At 41.2% G+C, this 21,606-nt stretch overlaps 2 protein-coding genes across 2 annotated transcripts in view; one reads left to right on the top strand and one right to left on the bottom strand.

Annotated features, from left to right (window-relative positions):
- The first annotated feature begins 631 nt into the window (after positions 1 to 631).
- LOC129107896 (NLR family CARD domain-containing protein 3-like) lies at positions 632 to 5,024 on the top strand. Its single transcript, XM_054619502.1, has 6 exons — positions 632 to 724; positions 894 to 2,694; positions 2,979 to 3,146; positions 3,275 to 3,442; positions 3,539 to 3,585; positions 4,293 to 5,024. The coding sequence occupies exons 1-6, from the start codon at positions 688 to 690 to the stop codon at positions 4,835 to 4,837; spliced, it is 2,766 nt and encodes a 921-aa protein (XP_054475477.1). The 5' UTR covers positions 632 to 687; the 3' UTR covers positions 4,838 to 5,024.
- A 92-nt stretch (positions 5,025 to 5,116) lies between these two features.
- The window catches only part of LOC129108008 (pleckstrin homology domain-containing family A member 7-like), a 136,624-nt gene continuing 120,134 nt past the window's right edge, over positions 5,117 to 21,606 (bottom strand). Inside the window, 14 exon segments of the mRNA XM_054619631.1 lie at positions 5,117 to 6,544; positions 8,191 to 8,324; positions 8,427 to 8,560; positions 9,198 to 9,371; positions 13,679 to 13,945; positions 14,758 to 14,849; positions 15,474 to 15,570; positions 15,675 to 15,869; positions 15,968 to 16,098; positions 16,565 to 16,676; positions 17,310 to 17,411; positions 17,927 to 18,076; positions 18,763 to 18,843; positions 20,246 to 20,311. Coding sequence (XP_054475606.1) covers positions 6,522 to 6,544; positions 8,191 to 8,324; positions 8,427 to 8,560; positions 9,198 to 9,371; positions 13,679 to 13,945; positions 14,758 to 14,849; positions 15,474 to 15,570; positions 15,675 to 15,869; positions 15,968 to 16,098; positions 16,565 to 16,676; positions 17,310 to 17,411; positions 17,927 to 18,076; positions 18,763 to 18,843; positions 20,246 to 20,311 — 1,758 coding nt within the window. The 3' untranslated portion in view covers positions 5,117 to 6,521.

Here is a 21,606-nt window from a genome sequence, read left to right as displayed (position 1 = left end):
CATAATGCAGAGCCCCATACTTCTGGCGCTCTTGCTCGAACCACACCCATCTTTGAACTTGGCCATTATTTTGATCTGAACTACACACCTGAAACTTGTTCGTCTTTATCGTACACGGTTACAGCGCTATTGCTGTGACAAATCCTGACACGGACGGAAATGTAAACACCTGGCGGAGTGCTTTCAAGCGCTACTGTGGACGACCTTTTGCTATGACGACTCACAAGGTGAAAACAAACGGAGCGTTGTGGCTGTTGTTGACATATTGCTCAATATTTATCTCAAGGGGCCAACGTGACTGTTCAGGATCGACAGAGATGGATGAAAATGCCCTATTCAAGGTACGTCTCTGTCTGAACATCTTCACGTACATAAAGTAACAATAGTGAATATTTTCTGAAATAGGTTAAGTTGGATTCATACGTTTTTGACAATAACTTGGTAAAAGTGAACATATTTTAAAAAGCTTCACTCATTCTACTTTGGCCTTTGCAGTTGGTGGAAGAACACAGCAAGAACATTTTGCTGAGTGAGCTGAAAAGGTATAAAAGGATGCTCTTTCCACATCTGTCACAATCTTCTGAGACTGAAAGGCAGGATGAAGAAAGTTGGACTACTGAAGATAAAAATCAGGAGCACAGTGCCTGTGAAGGCGCTCTGAAGATCACACTACATGTCCTTAAGAAAATGGACCAAAGAGAGCTTGCTAACAAACTAGAGAAACGTAAGTACCAAGAGTAGGAAAAAGTGCAGTATCTGTCAATATCTGATACAAATTTCATGACAAACGAAAACTAGTAAAGTTTTTGGTGTTTTCCCTAAAATAGAGAGAATCTGTTATACCAAATAAAATGAATGCAACAACATTGTTTTTGTTTTCTTTGTACGACCAGACATTTATGGCGAGCTTGACGTCTGCCAGCGCAAACTCCGACACAAACTGAAAAAGTTTGAATACATTTATGAGGGGACGGCAAAACACGGGACCCAGACGCTTCTCAACAAGGTCTACACTGAGCTCTACGTCACAGAGGGAGATGCTGGGACCGTCAACAATGAACACGAAGTCAGGCAGATCGAGGCTGCCACCAGGAGACGAGCGACCGAAGACAAGCCAATCAAATGTGAAGACATCTTTAAGCCCCTGCTTGGACAGGACCGATTCATCAGAACCGTGCTGACGAAAGGAATCTCTGGCATCGGAAAAACAATCTCGGTTCAGAAGTTCAATCTGGAATGGGCAGAGGGAAGAGTTAACCAGGATATCCAGCTCCTAATTAATCTTCCGTTCCGGGAGCTGAATCTGTTGGAGGGACGCTTCACACTGACGCAGCTTCTTCATCATTTTCTTGCAGAGGCAAAAGAATCAGGAATTTCGAATTTCGGCGAATACAAGCTTGTGCTGATATTCGATGGGTTGGATGAGTGCCGGCTTCCCCTGGACTTCGATCACAACAAGCGCTGCCCCAGCGCCTCTGAGCCAGCTTCAGTGGATGAACTACTGACAAATCTCATCCAGGGGTACCTGCTGCCCTCTGCACACATCTGGATTACCTCCAGGCCGGCAGCTGCAAGTCGCATTCCAATTGGTCTCGTTGACCGTGTGACGGAGATCCGAGGGTTCAACAACCCCCAGAAGGAAGAGTACTTCAGGAAGAAGATCTCCGATCAAAACATGGCCGGTAGAGTCATCTCACACGTCAAGTCAACCAGGAGCCTCCACATCATGTGTCACATACCAGTCTTCAGCTGGATAACTGCCACCGTTCTGCAGAGGATTTTGAAACTAACGGAGGAAGGGATCAAAGGAGAAATGCCAAAAACTCTGACGCAAATGTACACAAATTTTCTGGTATACAACTCCGTGATCAGAACTCGAAAGTATTCAGAAGGAAAAGAGGAAACACCGTCCCAGGTGGAAATGGATGAAGAGATGATCTTGAAGCTTGGAAAACTGGCCTATGAGCACCTGATGAAGGGCAACATGATCTTCTATGAGAACGAGCTGAATGAGTACAACATCAACGTCACCGACGCCGCAACATATTCAGGAGTGTTCACACAGATCTGGCTGAATGATTTCGGCGTCTGTGTGGAGAAGGCCTATTGCTTTGTGCACCTCAGCATTCAGGAGTTTTTGGCCGCAATGTATATTTTCCACTCCTTCATCTGCTTCAATCAGAACTTGCTGGACCCACAAGAAACCGCCACTGTCCAGGAGGCTCCCAGTGAAGCAACCAACCTTCTCAAGAGTGCAGTGGACAAGGCCTTGCAGAGTGAGAACGGACACCTGGATCTTTTCCTGCGCTTCCTTCTCGGCCTCTCACAGACATCCAATCAGGCGTTGCTGAAGAGGGTCCTGACCACAATGGGGAGCATTTCACCGAGGAATGAGGAAATTGTCGAGTACATCAAGGAGAAGATCAGGCAAGATCCCTCCCCAGAGAGATGCATCAATCTCTTCCACTGCCTCGGTGAGCTGAATGATCAGTCGCTTTTGGAGGAAATCCAGAACTACCTGAGCTCTGGTGGTTTGTCAGGGACGCAACTGTCACCTTCGCAGTGGTCTGCTCTGGTCTTTGTGTTGCTGACCTCAAAGGAAGAGTCGGATGAGTTTGACTTGAGGAAATACTCTAGATCAGAGGAGGGTCTTCTGAGGCTGTTACCAGTGATCAAAGAATCGAGAGTAGCCTTGTGAGTAAAGACCGATATCCTCTACACCTATCGTATCTGTGCATCATATATAATGCACTATAATTATTTTTACAGTGATGTACCTTAAAAAAAGTGTTTAAGCTCACAGGTAGCTTCATCTTTTAATTGATCCAGATCTGTGGTCATTTCGTATGCTGATGACAGGTTATTGTTTGTTTGTGTAGTAAAAACATATTTGGTGGATAGTTTTGATTGTTTAATTTCTTGTTGTTTCACAATTTAGCAAATGATGCTTAACTATTGAATTGTTTTTCATTTTGAAGGCTTAAAGAATGTAACCTAACAGAGAAATGCTGCGAAGCACTTGGGGCCATTCTCAGCAATCCATGTCTGAAAGAGTTGGACCTGAGTGACAATGACCTGCAAGACTCGGGAATAGAGCTGCTGTCTGCTGGACTGGCAAGTCAGACATGTAAGCTGGAAAAACTGAGGTTTGTGAAGAAGTGCTGAAGTAGGCGATCTATGGCAGTAACAAAAAAATATTTTACATTTTTGGTGAATAAGGTTTTGTATTGCATTCTGTTCATTGCAATAAATTGTTTTTACTCCGTAATTTCAGGCTGTCATTCTGTGGAATCACAGAGGTTGGGTGTGGCTTTTTGGATAAAGCCCTGCGGACCAACCCCACCCACCTGAAGGAACTGGATCTGAGTTACAATCATCCGGGACAACGAGGGATGGAGCTGCTGTCCTGTTTACAGAAGGACATTGAACACCTCACTATCAGGTATGACTTTGAGTTAAATGTACAAGTTTTATGTTTGTTCAGAAAAGTCATTTAGAACTTTTTACGTATCAAATGTCATCTCTTTGATTTTTCTAGCATCAACGGCAATGCAGAGTGCTACCTTAAATCAGCTCTGAAGAAATGTAAGTTTTTTTCTTTTCCTTTAACAAACAAATCAATGGCTATTTTAACAAAGGCAGTCAAACTATTCATCCTTTTAAAATATAAATACAGAGACTAAGCGCAACGTCATACTCTTAAAGGGGATGTAATGCTAACCAAATGACTGTAGACTTTTCATTGGATTTCTGCATGTCAAAGGATTACTTTAGCTCAATGTATACCAGAGGTGGAACAGGTTAGCTCTTAGGGAGCTAATGTTAGCTATGTGCTAGCAATCACCTGTAGTTAGCTAAAGGCATGTGCAATCAAAATACTGCTGAGCTTTATGATTTATCGACATTCCACTATAACACAAGTTACATACTTTAAAATGCTTTAGCTTAACTTAAAGAAATCTAATTTGATGACATTTGGACAAATTACTTTTCAGGATTCACAGTTTTTACCATTCTTCCTGCTGATGCCTATACTCAGTTTTGCTTAGGCAGCTTATAAAAACGTATTTCTGGGTTCTTTGCACTGTTGGTCGTGCATCCCAACACACAGTAGCTTTAAGAACATTTTCTGTTGAATTGTTGTCACATCCACTGTTCCTGGGACCTAAATGCGCTCCGTCTCTGTATGGGCAAAACTGAAAATGTCTTGGAAATGTTTATGGTAATGATTTTTGGACTGGGCAAATTTTTTTTAAACACATCTTTTATATTTCCTGTTTTTGTTTCGTCAGATGCATGTGAGCTTACCATGGATCCGAATACTGCCCATTCACACTTGTCCTTTTCTGAAGACAACAAAAAAACAACGCGAATGGAAACGGCTCAGCCGTACCCTGACAGCCCAGAGAGATTTACAGACTGGGGACAAGTTCTTTGTAGAGAGGGTCTGTCTGCTCAGTGCTACTGGGAGGTAGAGTGGACTGGGGAATGGATCGCTATAGGGGTGGCTTATAAAGGAATCAGCAGGAAAGCAACAGGTAACGATTGTGTCTTTGGCTACAATGATAAGTCCTGGAGTCTGCGCTACTGTAACGGCAAATACACAGTCTGGTACAATAAGAATGATACATACATACATGTCCCCTACTTTGACTCCAAAAGGGTTGGGGTGTTCTTAGATTGGTCCGCTGGCACTCTGACCTTCTACGCCGTAACACCAAACTCCATGACGCACCTGCATACGTTCCACACTAAATTCTCTGAGCCACTGTATCCAGGCTTAAGGCTGGGGTTTCCTGGTTCCACATTAATTCTGTGCCAGCAAGAAGACCCTTAAATACCCCTAAATATTCAATGTATATGTTCATAAAACATGTGCATAGAATAAATCAAGGCTGCAAACAAGGCTATCAATGCAAACATCATGGTGAAAATAAAGGGATTTCAGATGGGCTTTGTTTCTAACACGCTATTAATGTGTGAGTGTTTGTATCAAGTTAGTTTTCTAGCAGAACTCTCACTGGGTGACAGTTATGGCCAGTTCATACCATGGATGACTATAAAGATTATCTTATCTCTTATCTTCATACCATGGATGTATAAAGAGAACTAGAGATAGAGATGGTGGCTGTTCCCCGTTCAATCCTATGAAAGTTCTTCCCAGTATAGAATTTAGATGAAAATACCCAGATCTTCCGCATCTATTGGCCAATAGAGTGGACGTTAAAGGACGGAAAATTACTCTAGATTTGAAAAAAATTTAAATAAATATCCGCTGAGTTACTGTAGTCTCTTTCCTAATGTAAGTTAATGGGAAACAGCCTTTTTGTGCCCGTTGGGTCACGTGACAGACCCGGATATGGTAATTCAAGCGTTTTATCTACTGTGTAAAATTTGCTTCAAAGCCCGGCCCTTCTGTGGCTTAGTTCACAACCAAAAGTCCATTTTGTGAATCTAACCAATGCCACAATGATAGCCTACATGTTGCGCTAGCTAGCTGGCTAATCTCTGCCAAATATTTGGACTGATGAACATTAAATTCCTCAAATTCTGTCCTAGTAAATGTGTGAATAAGCTACTAGTTCACCTGACACCAAAGCAGGAAAGCAAATGTTTTTTTAAACAATAATATAACATATAAATGGTTCACTTGTGGTCCAGCGGTCTGAGACTAATAACCCTTCGAGGCGGCTTTCTGGTCTGGAATCACAACAATCCAAACTAATCGCACCAAAGGAATAATCGCTCCAGGGTTTGATTTAACAGGAAGAACAAGGCTGTTGTGAATGCGTCACAACTGTATATTTTGTGGAAAACACTTAAAAAGTGATAAATTCACTTGGTCTTTATGTTCCTTTACTTTGAAAGACTGCCTCTCCTCTGCATCTCCTAGCTAACAATATTTATATTAACAATAAAATGCATATATATGCCTTTAAAATGAATAGCTTTAAAAAATGTGTTAATTTATGCTCTAATCTATTAAGCTTATGACAAATGTTTTGAGTGCAACAGAGAAACATGTATTATATTTTTGAAACAAAATGAACCTTCAGGAAAATGACACCAAATGATTAACTCTTTTTTATTCATATTATTTTCTAGTGTAGTTTAGTTGATTGACAGGACCAGGATCAATGTTATTTAGAAAATGTACAGTATAAATTGAACAAGCATGTTAAGCCCAAACAAGGTAATAAATAAAGGATTCATGTGAAAACATTCCCACTGTAGTTGGAGCATGTTAGCATTGGCTTTCTTTTCACTCTTATTCACTCGTAAAAACTACAACATGGTTAATTGCAGGTTTAAAAAAGAAGCAGTTCACTCGTGTTATAAATTATTATTGCTTAATTGTGCAGTAGCAAAGATTGATTCTGAATCAAAGCGCTAAAAAATGTGTCTTGTGCTCACTCATAAAAAGATTTGTGAATCAGTTAGTTGGCAACTGCTGAAAAATGATTAGATCCTTTTTTCTCCTCAAAGACTCTTGTGTTGGTTGTGTCGGTTGTTCTCGTGGGTCAGTGCTCTGCAGCAGCTTTGGCTGAGGAGAAAAAAAAAACAGTGAAGACATTAGTATTTTTCTCATGACATTGTAGTTGCAAACATATTTAAATGAAACACATTCAATCACAGTAAGTTTTTTGTTGAATGTCTGTTTTGTTCACATTGTTCAATAAAATTAAAATAAAATTAATTGAATTAATTTGTATTTTTGATTTTAATGAGTTTGAAAAGACAACAAGGACAAACTGCTCCAAGGAGAAAATGTCTCTTGTAGATTTGTGTGTTGTGGCAAATCTGATAACTGCTATTATTAGTGCTACTGCTGCTCTCATATGTAGCATTTCTGTCATCTGGATTGACTATGTTGTAATTTTACTATGTGGTTAATTCTGCACATATGGCAGCAACTGCACTTTATGCACCTCCTGGGAGAGGGATCCCTCCGTAGTCCCGGAGGTTTGTTTCTTTTTTCCTGTTAAAAGGGTCCAGGTTCAGGATGTCGTATGCTGTAAAGCCCTCTAAGGCAAATTTATGATTTTTGAATTGAAGAGAGGTGTCCTGGCTCTAATATTATGTGAAAATATGTGTATTTTAAAGTAACAGTAAAATAATAACTAGTGTTGACCCATGTAATCTAAAGTGTTTTGTGGCAGTAAAATACTATTTTCCTTCAGGAATAAAAGAACGGCACAAACTACTGTGCATGAAAAGTATGAATGTCTTTAGTCCTGTATATGTTCAATCCATGTTTCTGTTTTGTTTTTACACAGAAAACACACACCCACACCCACACACACACACAAACACACACACACACAAACACCACTTGCACAAATGAGGGCACCACATTTCACCGAAGCAGCTCTTTAGGACACCTGAGCCACTCTGACCAAAAACACCCAAACAAAGAAACCAGGACTGCACACAGATTTCAGGGACTTGAAACAAATGGACAGAAAATTCCAAAACCAAACCACAAAATGTTCAATCAAAGTTAAAATATGTTATTTTTTTAAGTAGAGAATGTCATTAGCCTTTTTTTTTTATTATTCATAAAAATGAAATTACGTATTCCTGTTCCAAACTGAGATTATGTACAAATGTGACAGAAAATATCTATATTAGAATATATAATTAGCTCATGAACTAACTCTGGCACATTTACATTTAGGTGGTAATTGAAATATTGATTAATCTGCATTATCCCCGTTGAATAAATGAAACAAATGTAGGTTTACTCTGGACAAAAAAAATTACAATATATTATGTACTTCAACAGAAGATTTAAAAAGAAGAAAAAAAGAGTGATTGTTTTTTTATGGGTTTGAGTCCCGTTTGTCACCAATCTGTGCACAATCTTGACTTAAACCAAACCGCAAATACTGATACAAATAACACAACCACCCAAAATGGAAAAGTACCTGGACCAGACAAGCTCATCGACTCTCCAGCCACTCAGTCCCTGCACACCAGGAACAAATCACATGTTTCCTGTCTGAGATAACAATCTAAGACGGTTCCTCTGAGATAACTGATTTGAGGTTCTACAAAGCGAGGATATTCTGGTTGGTCTAAAATGACTAAAATGTAAGTATCAGGTTTTACAGGAAGCTGTAGCTGTGCTGGATGATGCTTCAAGTGTTCGGTGATGCGTTATGTCAGTCAAGGTGCGAGTACACTAACCTGCGACCAGTTTGCTTTTGCGTGAGGCCTCGGAGGCCAGCGCGTGGGACACGGTCATGATCCTCTCCTGCTGCTGCAGAGCGGAGTCCAGCTCGCTGAAGTCCAGGGGTGCAGACGGCTGTATGTTCTGGAAACTGTTGACAGGACACAAACTGAATAATTAGCTCCAAACCCTTTGCATACACAAACAATCTGTATAAACCCAACTCCTGAGGCATTGTTTGAGTGCTGCGTACCTGGATTTGGCCAGCAGGTTCTTGATGCGCTCGGCCCGACGGAAGCGTTCCTCCAGCTCCTCTGGACTCAGAGGCTCGTCGGGGTCGGACTCTACGTAGCGCTCCGGGATGGGAACTTTTTGCGGTTTGGAAAGCTGTATAATGGATAAAAAGTCAGTCTTTTAGATGTCAAGCTAAGCCCTTCACAATTAATCTAACCTGTCATTATTTTTCTTTAAATTACACTTTTTAATGAGTTTCATTTAGATTTGATTTAAATTTTATAAACTTCCATGCAGTGAAATGTGGATGTTTTAGTCGGAAAAAAAAGCACAGAGTTTTGGGTATACCATGAATTGGATTTGAAAAAGGGTTGCTGATTAACAAAGTCAATGGAAGCCAATTTAAAAACTTGACAGAAAAGTCCTGTTTCTCATTCATTTGCAGGCCTTGTCAAACAGTCAGAATGTCAGATGGTTGAAACGTCCCCCCTTCAGTCTGACCACGATTTAACTCATGACATGTAAATAAACTGGTTAGCCAAATTCATATAAAGAGTGGCAAAAATTCTTTGTATAGTCACAATATCTGACAAATAGGGATGGAAGTACAGAGAATAACTCACGCTTACACCTGTCTGTTATAAAATATCCTGGAAGGTGAACCAGATTAACAGATGACAACTTTAAAGTGCTGATTTAATCAAAGGAGTCAGAACAGTGGAGCTGTTAGAGGATTAGTATCTTTTGTTGTATTACCACTTGTATGTTTCATGATTGTTTGTGTGTTTACCTCCCGGCTGATGTCCAGGTCGTAGTCCAGAGGCTCCACATCCACTTCTCGTATGCGCGTGGCCGTCGCCGTCACCCACTCATCCGAATGGATCCTTCCTCTCTCTTTCATTTGATTCCACCCTTCATCGCTCTGACCTTCGGCAGCGAGTCGCTCCTCCTGCCAATCAAACACCTAGAAACGGCAGGAATCAGGATTACACATCTGGCCTGGTGACTAATAAATACATTTTCTGTTTTTGTTAAGTCTTTAAAGGGCAAGTGTGAAGGATTTGGCGGCATCTAGCGGTGAGGTTGTAGATTGCAAGCAACAAAAACTTATCTGGTGCGCCAAGCGTTTAGAAATGCTAAAGGCCTTATCTATAGCCAGTGTTAATGACTCCACTGTAGAATCATGGCATTGCAACATGGCCGACTCTGTATGTGGATATAAACAGCTCATTCCCAGGTAAAGAAAACACAAGGATTCTTAATTTCAGGTTATTATACTCTGAAGAAAACATACTTATCAATATAATTTTAAATTTCTGCCAATAGACGCCCCTAAATGCTAGACACTGGTCCTTTAAGTATAAATCCATAACAAAACCTCTGTTTGTCTGAACATGTGTTTAAAAGGTCCTGGATGTTATTAACAATAATTCATTTGGACAATTGATTTTGAGCCATTGATATTGTTGCCACAAATTAACCAGATTTTTTATACACAATACCAGTGTCTATAATATTTTACATATTCTCCACACAGATTTCCCTGTACATCTACACGGTAACATTATAGCACCAAGTGTCAACATATGATCTCCATATAAGGAGCTAAAGCCTTTGGCGTTCCGCACAACGGATGTTTTTTACAGCGTAAACTATTAGTTGATTAATCAGTTATTCAACTCGTATTAAATTAATTTGCAACCTTTTTGATGATTACTTTTCAAATATTTGCTGCTGGTTATCATTTATCATCTATGATAGGGAACTCAATATATTTGCTAGTTGGACTAAAAAACAAGCAAACTCATCTTGGGCAGATCATTTTCAGAGCAAAAGATGAATTGAGGAAAAAACCAGCAGACAAACCGGCAATGAAAATAATCCCCGTAGTTGCAGCCGTAGTACTTTTATAGATCAGTGAAGGTTCATAAAAAAATGACTCTCATCATGTTCAATAAAGTGAAAGAAAAGACCAACCCACATAGAGTGGTGGCAGGAAGAGACGAGGAGGACATTGACAATCTATTTGTGAATGAAAGTAGTGGAGTTTATGGGGAAATGTTAAAACTAGCATTAGCAATAGCTCACTATAGTCTCCCTGGGTAATATCTACAATATACAGTGCATTGGTGTATATTAATGTCAAGTTGTTTCTGCAGGGAGTCGTGCCTCAGGTAGAAGGAGACACAACGCTAAACTGAAAGGGAGACAAATATATATGAATGGAACATTTCTGCTCAACCAGGAATAATTATAGCAAGAAGCTCCTCCAGGAGTTTAGAAGGACCACGTTTAGTATCGTTACCGCAGAGGAGAATCAGGAGGATGATTAGTGTGTTTCTGGAAGCTGTAATTATACACATGCTTCTCTCCTGTGTACACCAGTGCTTCAGCATCTCCAGAAATACTCTTGACTTTTATTATCTGATTGTGTGTGTGTGTGTGTGTGTGTGTGTGTGTGTGTGTGTGTGTGTGTGTGTGTGTGTGTGGTGAGGGGGTACTTGTAAGTAATCATCCAAGGAGCGTCAAAAGCCATGCATGCATCCTTCTCCCTCTCCAGTAGCCCGCAGCAAGGTCTGATCTGTCGGCGTGTTCAACATGCTCTGAGAATCCCACGCCTCGTTGCTCTCAAGGAGAATCACTCACACACACAGAGAGGAAAAACGGATAGGAGAGAAAGAAAAACACCATGCGGACACAGATTCATCAAAAACCCCAGGACAGATTAGGAAGAACACAGCCAAGAGGAGGTTCAGAAGCAAGGAACTCTTTATTGTTTGAGTGCAAATCTCTACATGATAGAAAAGAAGAGGGAAGAGTTGTGCGTTGCTTCATAATGACACAGATTTAGGTGGCGGTTAGCGGTTCACTTCTCTAAAGGTCTCTACTATATTTCTACTCTTCAACCTCCTGGAACTAGTTTCTCTTTGATCTCATATATTGTGTACGTAGCTGTGGAAGGATAAAAAGCGATGTGGCGGAAAAGCTTTCCGGATTAATACTCGTCAGAAAAACAAGGAGCGGACAGCGTCGCCATGGAGAACCTCTGGGTTCTGCGGTTCCCAACCTTTTACCCTAAAGGGACCCAAAAAAAGAACGCAATAACTGCAGGAAGTTTGTGTTAAAAGAGAGACTTTGGTGAATTTATATTGATTATTGCATCAGAGCTCAATATTCCTGTTACTTTTAGTAACTTTTAACACAATTCCGCCTATAACCATATGTATTTCTTTATTCCTAACAATCATACATACTTAATAGGCTTTTTTTTTTTCTGACAAATTCAGCATTTTCTTCTCCCTGACGTTATTGTTTTTTTTAACTCTTTGCCTGTTTTAACTGCATACTTTTCTGACGCAGCACAAGTCCGTTTAGCAGAAAACAAAGGCTCAGTGAATTTATCGTGTGATCAGGTTTCCCGGTGCCCTTATCCTGTTTATATCTTAAATAATAATTCTGACTTTAAAATTAACTATTTAATTTAGTTTAATCCCGAGATATAGACAAACTGTATATTTAAATATATTTTTCAAGTTGTCTTAAACCTCTTAAAATCGAAAAGGCAAAAGACCCTCAGGTTGGGAACCATTGAATTAGAAGAATTTGCCTTATAATTTGGGAAATTGCTTTATTTTATTACTTTTTTATCAATTTAAAAATGACCCTGAATCTGTTTAACACAAATTGTCAGATATGGCCACCGTACAGTGCCTTTATTCCACAAATATTTCCTACGACAAAGTTGTCCGCTCCTTGTTCATATCTATCCTCATCTTATTATTGCATTTCAGCCCTGTCGCATAAACCTGTCCTGTATATTTATGATGCATAAAACAGCACAGCATAGGCCACTTAAAAGTACTCGGATACGAGTACAGATTATATTTTCCCAACTCTAGATGTGGCAAAGTGATTATCAACCACTGTCAAACGATAGAAAATAACATTTCAATCTGCACGAGAAAAGGCTGTGTTAATGAGGTTCGCTAATTCAAAAATATAAAATGGTGTAAACATGTTTTATGCTGGTGGAGTAGAGAAAATAAAATATGCTCTGGCGTTTATGGTTATGGAGGTGAGGATTACAGACTATGTATTGCTCACTGTTACAGGGACATTTAGAATTCGAGGATTTAAGGTAAATGTAATCAGATTACAGGCAGATCTCACAGCAGTCTGGTTATGAGTGTGTGTGTGTGTGTGTGTTAGTCTGCAATCATAACACCAATCATGTTGTTATAATGCATCATGTTATCTTAATGGAAGACTTTGACATTTTGAATTACTTTCTGAATCACCTTTTTCACCCATGTTAGCATTGTTAGCATTCCATACTGAAACCAAATAAACTGGATTAAGTCTCAATGTCAAAGTGTTCCTTTAGGGGTTAAAACCAGCAGTGTCACTCCCACTAAACAGAAAAGCCACCGTAAAGCTGAGCTCTTGCATCGTTTCTATGTCTCTGAAGTGGAGACGCATGCCTCAAACACACCACGATTAAAAATCAAATGTTGATTTAAGGAGGCAAAAAAGATCGTCAGCAAAAACAAGGCACTTGGATTTCATTTGAAGGAAAAGAAAGCAGGGAGATGTGATCATGATTTGTGCCACTAGCTTTGCCCCTTTTCTTCATATTCCATCAACCTGAATACTTCTTTTTACACTTTCTCCCCCCCCCAACACTCCTCTATATTCTCTATATACCAAATCTCTACAAAATATAACTGTACAACTGTATACTGAAAATATCCCTCAGTAAATAAATAAAAGTGTACAAGTACACGGCGTGTACATGCACATAAATGGGCTCTTCTCTCTACTTTGTGGTGATAAAATCAGAGGAAGGAACGCAGGGCGATGCCTTCCGTCTCCTCCTTTTTTCTTTGTGGATTTACATTCAGAAGTGTGTCAGTGAGGTCCCACCAGGGGGCAGTGGAAACGAGGTTGAAGGTCGAAACCTCTAAAAAAATAAAATAAACAGGGAGCGACTGTCCCGGTCCACAACTAGCCAAGTATTCCCCTCACCTCCCTCTGCCCATTTGTTCTTAAAGCGTTAACCCAGCTAGCTAGCTCAGTCCTGCCCTTTTAGCGTGTTAGTGCTAACGTCAACAACCACTGGTTACGCGAGGCAGAGAGTGCTAGCGTGTTAGCATTCCCGCTTGGTTATTATGTGGCCGGGGGCTGGAGGGTGGCATAGCAGCAGTGGTGGTGCAGGTGGTGCTCCCTGTGCCTGCTGCTGCTGCTGCCGCGGGGGGGCGGAGGGTAACGTACGGAGGCCGGAGGGTCGGAGGTGCTGGAGGGCAGTCTGGAGGAGGAGGAGGAGCGCTGGGTGCCGACGGAGGAGGCGGAGAGGCGGTCAGTGCCGGAGCGCTCGCCCTGGCTGAGGTTCCTCTTGCGCTCGCGAACCAGCGCCCTCTGGTGGCGCTTCATCCGCTCCAGCTGCTCCTCCGCGGTCATTCGGCCACGCGGCGGGCCGCTCGGGAGCAGCAGGGCTTCTGTGGGCGACGACAGACGCTCCAAGGCACTCTTGGGTCTCTCCTGGGGAGACGGGAGGAAAGTAGCAGGGAGAATCGGAATGAAGACGGGGTGGAGGTGAGAGAGGGGGTGGATGGTTAGTGAGGCGACAGACAGTTTAGAACAGAACAAGATGAAAAGTGGACAGAAAGTAAGAAAAGATGGTGGAACAAAGACTGTAACATATTGTAGTGGAAGACAAGAGTAAACAAAATGATAGAGGAGAAACAGCAATAACAAGTAGCAGATTTAAACCCAATACAAGTCTCAAAATAAGGATTCAAATATAAATACTATTTGCCACTCACTAGAGGGTAATACTGGCGTGGATTTTCACTCCTGTCCCTGAAAAAACTGCCATTCCAATCCCATTATAGAGTTAAAAAAAGTAATCCTCTCCAGTCTTTAATCTTATGAGAACTGCATATTTATATATAAGAACTAGGGATCCACCTATTGCAGTATGTTAGTGTGCGATTTCACAGAAAGTCTACAACATGCATATCAAATGCTGCCTGTACCTAATATCTGTACTACTTATGTAAAAATGAATAGATGTCTCATTCACACACAGTATCTAATAATCACATGCTATACAGCAAAGTAATGATATGATTAGGGTATTGTTTACAACACTTGTACACGTGAGGAAGTTCTCCTTATGGCTGTATGTTATTCAGGATCTTTCAGCCTTACATTTTAAACCCTAAACTTGCCATTAAACATATGATTAACACAGAATTTGCAACATAAGCAGGCGTATAAAAAACACAGAGAGAGCCTGGATTTCTCCAGCTGATCATCAGGTGTCTGCAGATGTTGTTATCTAGACTCACCTTGGCTGCGGAGCTACCTGGGCCTCTCCTTAGGGTGACGTAGGACGCGATGGAGTTGGACTGGTTCAGTCGGAAAGAGCAGCCTGGCAGACCTGGATCCAGGAGACAAGGATAAAAAAAATAATCAAAAAATAAACTTAAGGTGAAACAAAAAACATTTTATGTATGGACACTGGTAAAATAAATTCCTCAACTTAATTGCTAAACAGTAAAAATATTTACAAAATGACATTTTATTTGATTTTATTGAAAATTTTGTCTCAGGATTTGGAAGAATTTTAATAACATTCCAGATGATGGTCCGTCTCTTTGAAACACTATGCTCCTCTTCTGCATGACAATAAATTCCATTAGTAAGATAAGCACCACATATTCCATGTTTAAGTGATGGATATTCTATTCTGAAGAGATTGAATTTCTAATGAAACAAAAAAACACAAAAACATTTGTCTATACAAGTTTAAATCAATTTAATTAAAGCTCGCCAAGTACATTTTTCTCATACTTTACAACAAAACCCAGTTTGTTTCCAGTAAGAAATATTACAATTAGAAGTAACCATGTCGATCTACTGCACATCCTTAAAGAAATACAAAAATGTACTAAGATAGGAGGATTGCATTCTATGTTGGGAAATAAATAACCATGATAAAATAATAATAAGGGTGTGTATTGTCTGTTAAATGTGTGTATTTTAAATGTCACTGTTCGGATACCTTTGCCCTGGTAATACTGGTAGTCCACCTCAGACGCGGTGTTCTGGTGGCTCAGGCCTGGCAGCTCTGGTTCACTCACGTATGACCTCAAGTCCGCCTGGAACCACAAAAGGTTAGACAGAGAAAAAAACCCTCTCAATTTGAAATCTAACATGAAAATCCCTCTTTTACAAGGCCTCACTCCCACAAAGGTGAGAATACCTTACAGTCTCCATTGGCAACATACTGCCCGCTCTCCCTGTCCCGCTTCCTCTCGTCCGATTGGCGTTTCAGCCCTCGCACCGATGTGTGGCGGATGACCGAGGCCTCTCTGGGGAGAGGCGGCACCACAGGCGGCGCCTCCTCGTAGTCGTAGAGGCGAGGCAGCGGTGGCCTGGGGGGGGCGCTGTCCTCCGCCTGGAGAGCAAAGGCAGAAATGAAAACCCTTACACTCAATCACTCAATCCAGCAATAGTTCATTCATATGAAGGGATCAGCAGAAGGGTGACACTCACCCACTTTGGCACGGTGCTGTGAGGCAGAGTGTGGGAGAGGATGCTGGGGATGGAGCTGCGAGGCGGCGGATGGACCTCTGTGCTGAAAGAAGGCACTGCCGGGTCCGACACCGAAGGCACTAGTTTCCTCTCTGGTGAGGGGGGATTGAACACACGGAGAAATCAGGGTTCGGCTTTTAAATGTATGCAGTTTTAAAATGGATTTAAAGAAAAAAGAGGGTCAATTTATGACCACAGTTAGTGAGTAGAGTAGAAAAACAGACATGTAGACACAGATTTCAATGAATGTAGCCACAAGTTGCCTTTTTCACTGAAAATCTGATCTTTAGAAGCGGAATAACTGTAATAAGAATTACAAGTGTACAGGGAATGCATTACCTACAACAACTGATAATTTCATAATGTGTTGACTGTGCTAAATATCTTAAGAATCTGTAGCAGACTGTAAATTCAGTGAACGTGTCAGTGTGGTAATTATTAACTGGTGACAACCGTTTATTTTATCATGAAAACTCTCTTTCCACCTTTTTTCATTTTGAAATCAACTGTATAAAATATTTTGCTGATAACAACTGCTGGGTTGCCGTAGTTACCGACCTGGGTTCTGGACCGAGTCAATGGTGATCTTGTAGTTGGCTTTGCTGGCGCTCAGTCCCCCCATCACGTCCTCGATCCTCCACAGCTCACGCTTCATCTCACCCTTCTCTTGCTGCAGTTTGGGACACACACACACACACACACACACACACACACACACACACACACACACACACACACACACACACACACACACACACCACACACACACACACACACACATTTTACTCCATTCGTCTTTCACTTCTGGTTTGGTTCAACTTAGTTTTTAATGTCACAGAATTAATGAACTATACAATTTGGCCTGTAAATAGTTTGAAGGAAATGTCATCAAAGAACTTGTGAAATAAGAATCAGATTATTATTATGACATTATTAGAAAATAAATGGATGATTTAAAATGATCTGAAAGACTTAAAGCTACAGTTGTTAATATAAATGAAATAACTATTGGTCTTATTTGCTTAAACTGTCACTATATCCTGACATAAGGGAGGCAGAAGAACTAGATTTGTTTGCAGAGATTATCTGTTTCCTGCACTACTTACTGTCAGGACATAGTGACAGTTTGAGAAAATGTGACAAAAAGTTATTTTATAAGCTTTGACGACTAACTAAATATAGTACGCCACAGATAATCTAAATAAAACCCAGCCTACGAGGAAAAACTAGATCTTTAAACTGAAAGAGCAGGGCTGACAGCTTGGTGGTTAAACCTGCTGTGAGCTGCAGTACCAGGTCTCACCTGTGGGGTGGCGCTGTGGTTCATGTGTGCCTGCAGCGCAATCCTCAACTGCTCCATTGATCTCTCCAGCCTGCTGTACTCCTCCCAGGCCAGTGCCATCTCCTGCATCACACACACACACACACACACACACACACACACACACACACACACACACACACACACACACACACACACACACACACACACACACACACACACACACACACACAGGTTACATAAACTCTAGTACAGATGCTTCCTCATAGAGATCTCAGTAGGTACACACAAACTTAAATACAGACACCTCTGCAGACACACACACACACACACACACACACACACACACACACACACACACACACACACACACATATTGTACCACATGCATGCCCATAAACATGTAGAGACTTATTTAAGCACACTTGTAAATACTAAAGAAAATCATCATATTATATATTCACCATTGTGTGACGTTTACATTGGATGTTTCTGTTAATTTAAGAAGAATATCCTAAATATTATGATAGATTTCAACCCCATTCCTCCAGACAATATGTAGTGTATTGTGCAAGATTTAAAATAAAGACAGACACACACACACACACACACACACACACACATAGTTGTGTTCATACCGTGGAGAGGCGTGATATCTGGGCCCGGATGGACACCAGATCCTCCTGCAGCAGCCTCTGCTGGTAGGCGATCTTGTGTGCGTGGGCCGGCTGCTCCTGGTACTGCTCCATCTGCTGGTGGGACACATCCAGCACACTCTCCAGCTTGTCCTGAGGGGAGGTGGGGTTAAGGGTTAAGGGTTAAGGGTTAAGGGTAAGGGGGGGGGTGAGGAGTTGTTCAGCATGAAGTCAACCAAAGTATCAACTATAAGACCTGCTCCCCTGTGGTCTGCTCTGGAAATATTCAGCAGATGGCACTTTATTAAAAATGCCTCCAGATGGCAGCATGTTTCTACAGTGAGGATCTCATTTAACTCACATTCTGAGCTGTATCTCATCAAACTTTCATTCCAGTCTTCACAGCATATATTGTATTGTTATCTACTTTTTTTGTGATTTCAGTATCCTTTCAAGAACTTATTGACTTCCGTTGGGGTTTGTTTGTTTCTGGACAGGTCTTCAATGCCTCTTCAAATCAAGAAACAGAGAGACACAGTCTGAAAAATCAATATCATCGACCCTCCGTCAGTAGAATTTCCTCTAATTACTGTTTGTATTGAATAAAGCAGGAAAACCACTTTGATTCTAGATAGACGGGTAAACCAGACGTGTGACGCTCTCTACTCTTTAATAGCTGAATCATCCTCTGTTATTGACTCTGTCCTTGAACGTGACACCATCGTGTAATATTTATTCTATATTTCAACCATGTCTTGTCTGTTGATTCATGCTGGAATTTGATGGTGTGACCGATTGAAAGTGTATATGTATATATATATAACTAACAGAGCGTGTACCTTGTCATCCTTCAGGGAGCTGATCCTCGCCTCCAGATCCTTGAGGATCTTGTCCTGCTCACACAACCGACTTAACTTCACCTGCAGGAGAGGGGGGAGAAGAGGGGGAGACACAGAGCTGAGAGAGAGAAAGGGAGGAACCGTACACTCACTTCTCAGTTTGTTAACTACAACGTCCCCTTGCCTTTGCAGCTGTAGATACATTAGTATGTGTACAGAAGGTGTGTGTTTATGAGCAGAGATGTGTTCATGTGCGTGCATACAGATCTCTGTTTAAATGTTTGCAGGTTTGCAACACTCATAATGTGCATTGCAGTAGCTCGGTCTGGTTCGGGTGCGATTACACAAAGTGGGCGTGACCCCGGGACTCTTTGAATTACAGTGTCAGGGGGGCCGTGAGCCTTGTTTGTTAATCCTCTATTAAACTCAGAGGCAGAGGTCGGATCCCTTTATCATCCCGCGGTTAAACAACAACATTTCGTGTAATCAGGTCGTGACTGAGCAGCTGGATGTGAACACAGAGCTCATCCCAACACATTCCGTTTCACCCGACGCCAGTTTTTTTGCATTCCATCAAATCAATTATTAATCCTTGTTGTTGTCTCCACGGCGATGTTGTTATTGGATCTAATCAAATATTCATCGCAGACAACGCTCTCATAAATTGTTTAAACAGCTGCGTATGGAGCTTATGCTGAGAAATACTTTCACAGGAGACACGAGACTGTTTGGATTATCAAACTGAGGGAGTTATGGCATTTACCTTTTAACGCACTCTAATGCTGTTTGCCCCGTGAGGACAAGAGGAACACTTTGTCGTGTCCTCCCACACCTTTTCCAAAACATCCATGTTTTGTTTCGCTTTAATTACCCTCAACATTAGTGACTGCGCTGGCTGCCTCCTCTGAACGCCATGGAAAAACACTCTGCTTTTATGATCAATTCATTTTTTATAAATTCTGAATTTCATATTTAAAAAAACAGAACAACAGTCTTTAAGTCCAAATATTTTCCATATTTTCCCCATACTTATCAAGGCCTGAAAATGACAAAAATCTAATTCCATACTGTGAACCTTGCCTCGCTTTTTCCTTAATTAGAAGAGAAACTAAAATGTAATGTGAACAAATGAATAAGTGTTATTTTAATGAGAGCAGAATCTTGAACTGCATGTGAATACGTTTTTTTGCATCAAACAACGTACAGTCAAAGAAAATCGTGGATTGCATTTGCCAGACCTTTTCATTCAAGAAAGTATGAAAAAAAAACATCAATGTCCAACATTTTATTGGCCAACAGCTTCAATTTCCACCAAATTTAAAAATTAATAGAAATTTGTTAACATTCTTTAGATATACTATAATATACTATAAGACAAACAGGAAGGAAAACATATCCCCTTGATAGCATCCGAAATGGACATTTTAATCCAGCTGTTTTAAATGCAGCCAACATTTTAAGAGGCCGTTAAGCCTGTACTTACATCCACGTCACTTTCTGCAACCTTGACAGGTTTCCCTGACTCCTTCAGCGTCTGACTTCCAGTTACCTACAAACGGCAGAATAAGCATTTCCACATTACTTAACGGCAGAGCAGAGTGTCTGAAATAAAGGAGGCACAGAGAACACAGAGACCAGCTACAGACTAAAGTATCACGAGGCTGAGACACACTATCTGTGACACATTCTCTACGCCTCCAGGAATATGACAATATGAGTGGGTGAATATTGTTTTTCAGCTCTTGCCATGAAGAACACATTGGCTATGGACACTTTGAAGCCCTGCACAAGTTGACTTATCTATAAAAAAAAAAAAACTCTGTACAGTACAATATGTCCAAAAGTTGCAGTATTTCTATTTTTGTGAACAGGAAAGTATTTGTTTTAGGAACACACCCAGTTCAGGTGCTCACATTGAGTTTAACTGGGTCTGAAATAACCTCCTGAAAACACTTGTGCTCACTGAAATAGAGCACAAGTGCAAATTTCACAATGAGAAGTTTCACCGATAGCAGCTCTCTCTTGTGCGTTTTAAATGATTGGTTTAGGACCACATGTGCTCCTTTTTTTTTATCTTTTTTGGACCAAAGTCGAGCCCTGACACAGCAGAGCCCTGTGTTCTTGTCAAGGAGGTGCAGCGTTTCAGAGACGATGGTAGAAGCAGCTGGCTTTTCAACCACCGGGGCCACAGCCACAACACATGCACTGCCGAGCCATCCCATGCCCACTTTTTCAACATCACCACGTGGGAGAGAGGAGAGGGGGGAGGAGGGGACAGGTCAAAGATCACATAGAGATAAGACATCTGATGCCATTCAAGCCGTGAATGCGGTGCTGGAAGCAATGGGATGGTCTTTTTCTAGAACAAAAAGACCCTCTAGAACACATACGCTCACACACAGACTGGACACATGCGTCCATGTTTTAAAAACAACTGGAGAGACATGCACAACTATATATGCGCCTGCACACACACACACACACACAGTCACAGACGCACTACACACAACGTTACTATCTGTCTGTACGGACACACACACACACACACACACACACACACACACACACACACACACACACAGACACATACAGCTTACGTTCATCAGAGGCCTGAGAGGCCCAGCAGTGCAGTGCAGTAGTAAACTGTGAACTGCGAGGATCAGGGGCTCTAGAGCTCTGATCTGGGGTCAGAATCACAAAAGACACAGAGCCGCGGTCAATAAGAGGAGTTAGAAGTCTACTGGGGATGTTTTTGTTTCTCCCAGAAGCCGGAGCATCTCTATTCGTGGCCGGGATTGTTACAAGTGGTCGTCAGTAAGAAACACCAAGAGCGTTAGTTTGAGC

The sequence above is a fragment of the Anoplopoma fimbria genome, chromosome 19 (assembly GCF_027596085.1).
Source record: "Anoplopoma fimbria isolate UVic2021 breed Golden Eagle Sablefish chromosome 19, Afim_UVic_2022, whole genome shotgun sequence".
In the NCBI taxonomy this organism is placed as follows: domain Eukaryota; kingdom Metazoa; phylum Chordata; class Actinopteri; order Perciformes; family Anoplopomatidae; genus Anoplopoma; species Anoplopoma fimbria.
Note: the sequence above shows the minus strand (reverse complement) of the source record. Positions and strands in the feature narration are given on the sequence as shown.

Excerpts from the sequence above, each read along its gene's own strand:
- LOC129107896 (XM_054619502.1), top strand. The coding sequence starts at position 688 with ATGGACCAAAGAGAGCTTGCTAACAAACTAGAGAAAC. Across the intron at positions 725-893 it reads TGCTAACAAACTAGAGAAAC|ACATTTATGGCGAGCTTGAC; the intron begins GTAAGTACCAAG and ends TTGTACGACCAG. Across the intron at positions 2,695-2,978 it reads AAAGAATCGAGAGTAGCCTT|GCTTAAAGAATGTAACCTAA; the intron begins GTGAGTAAAGAC and ends TTCATTTTGAAG.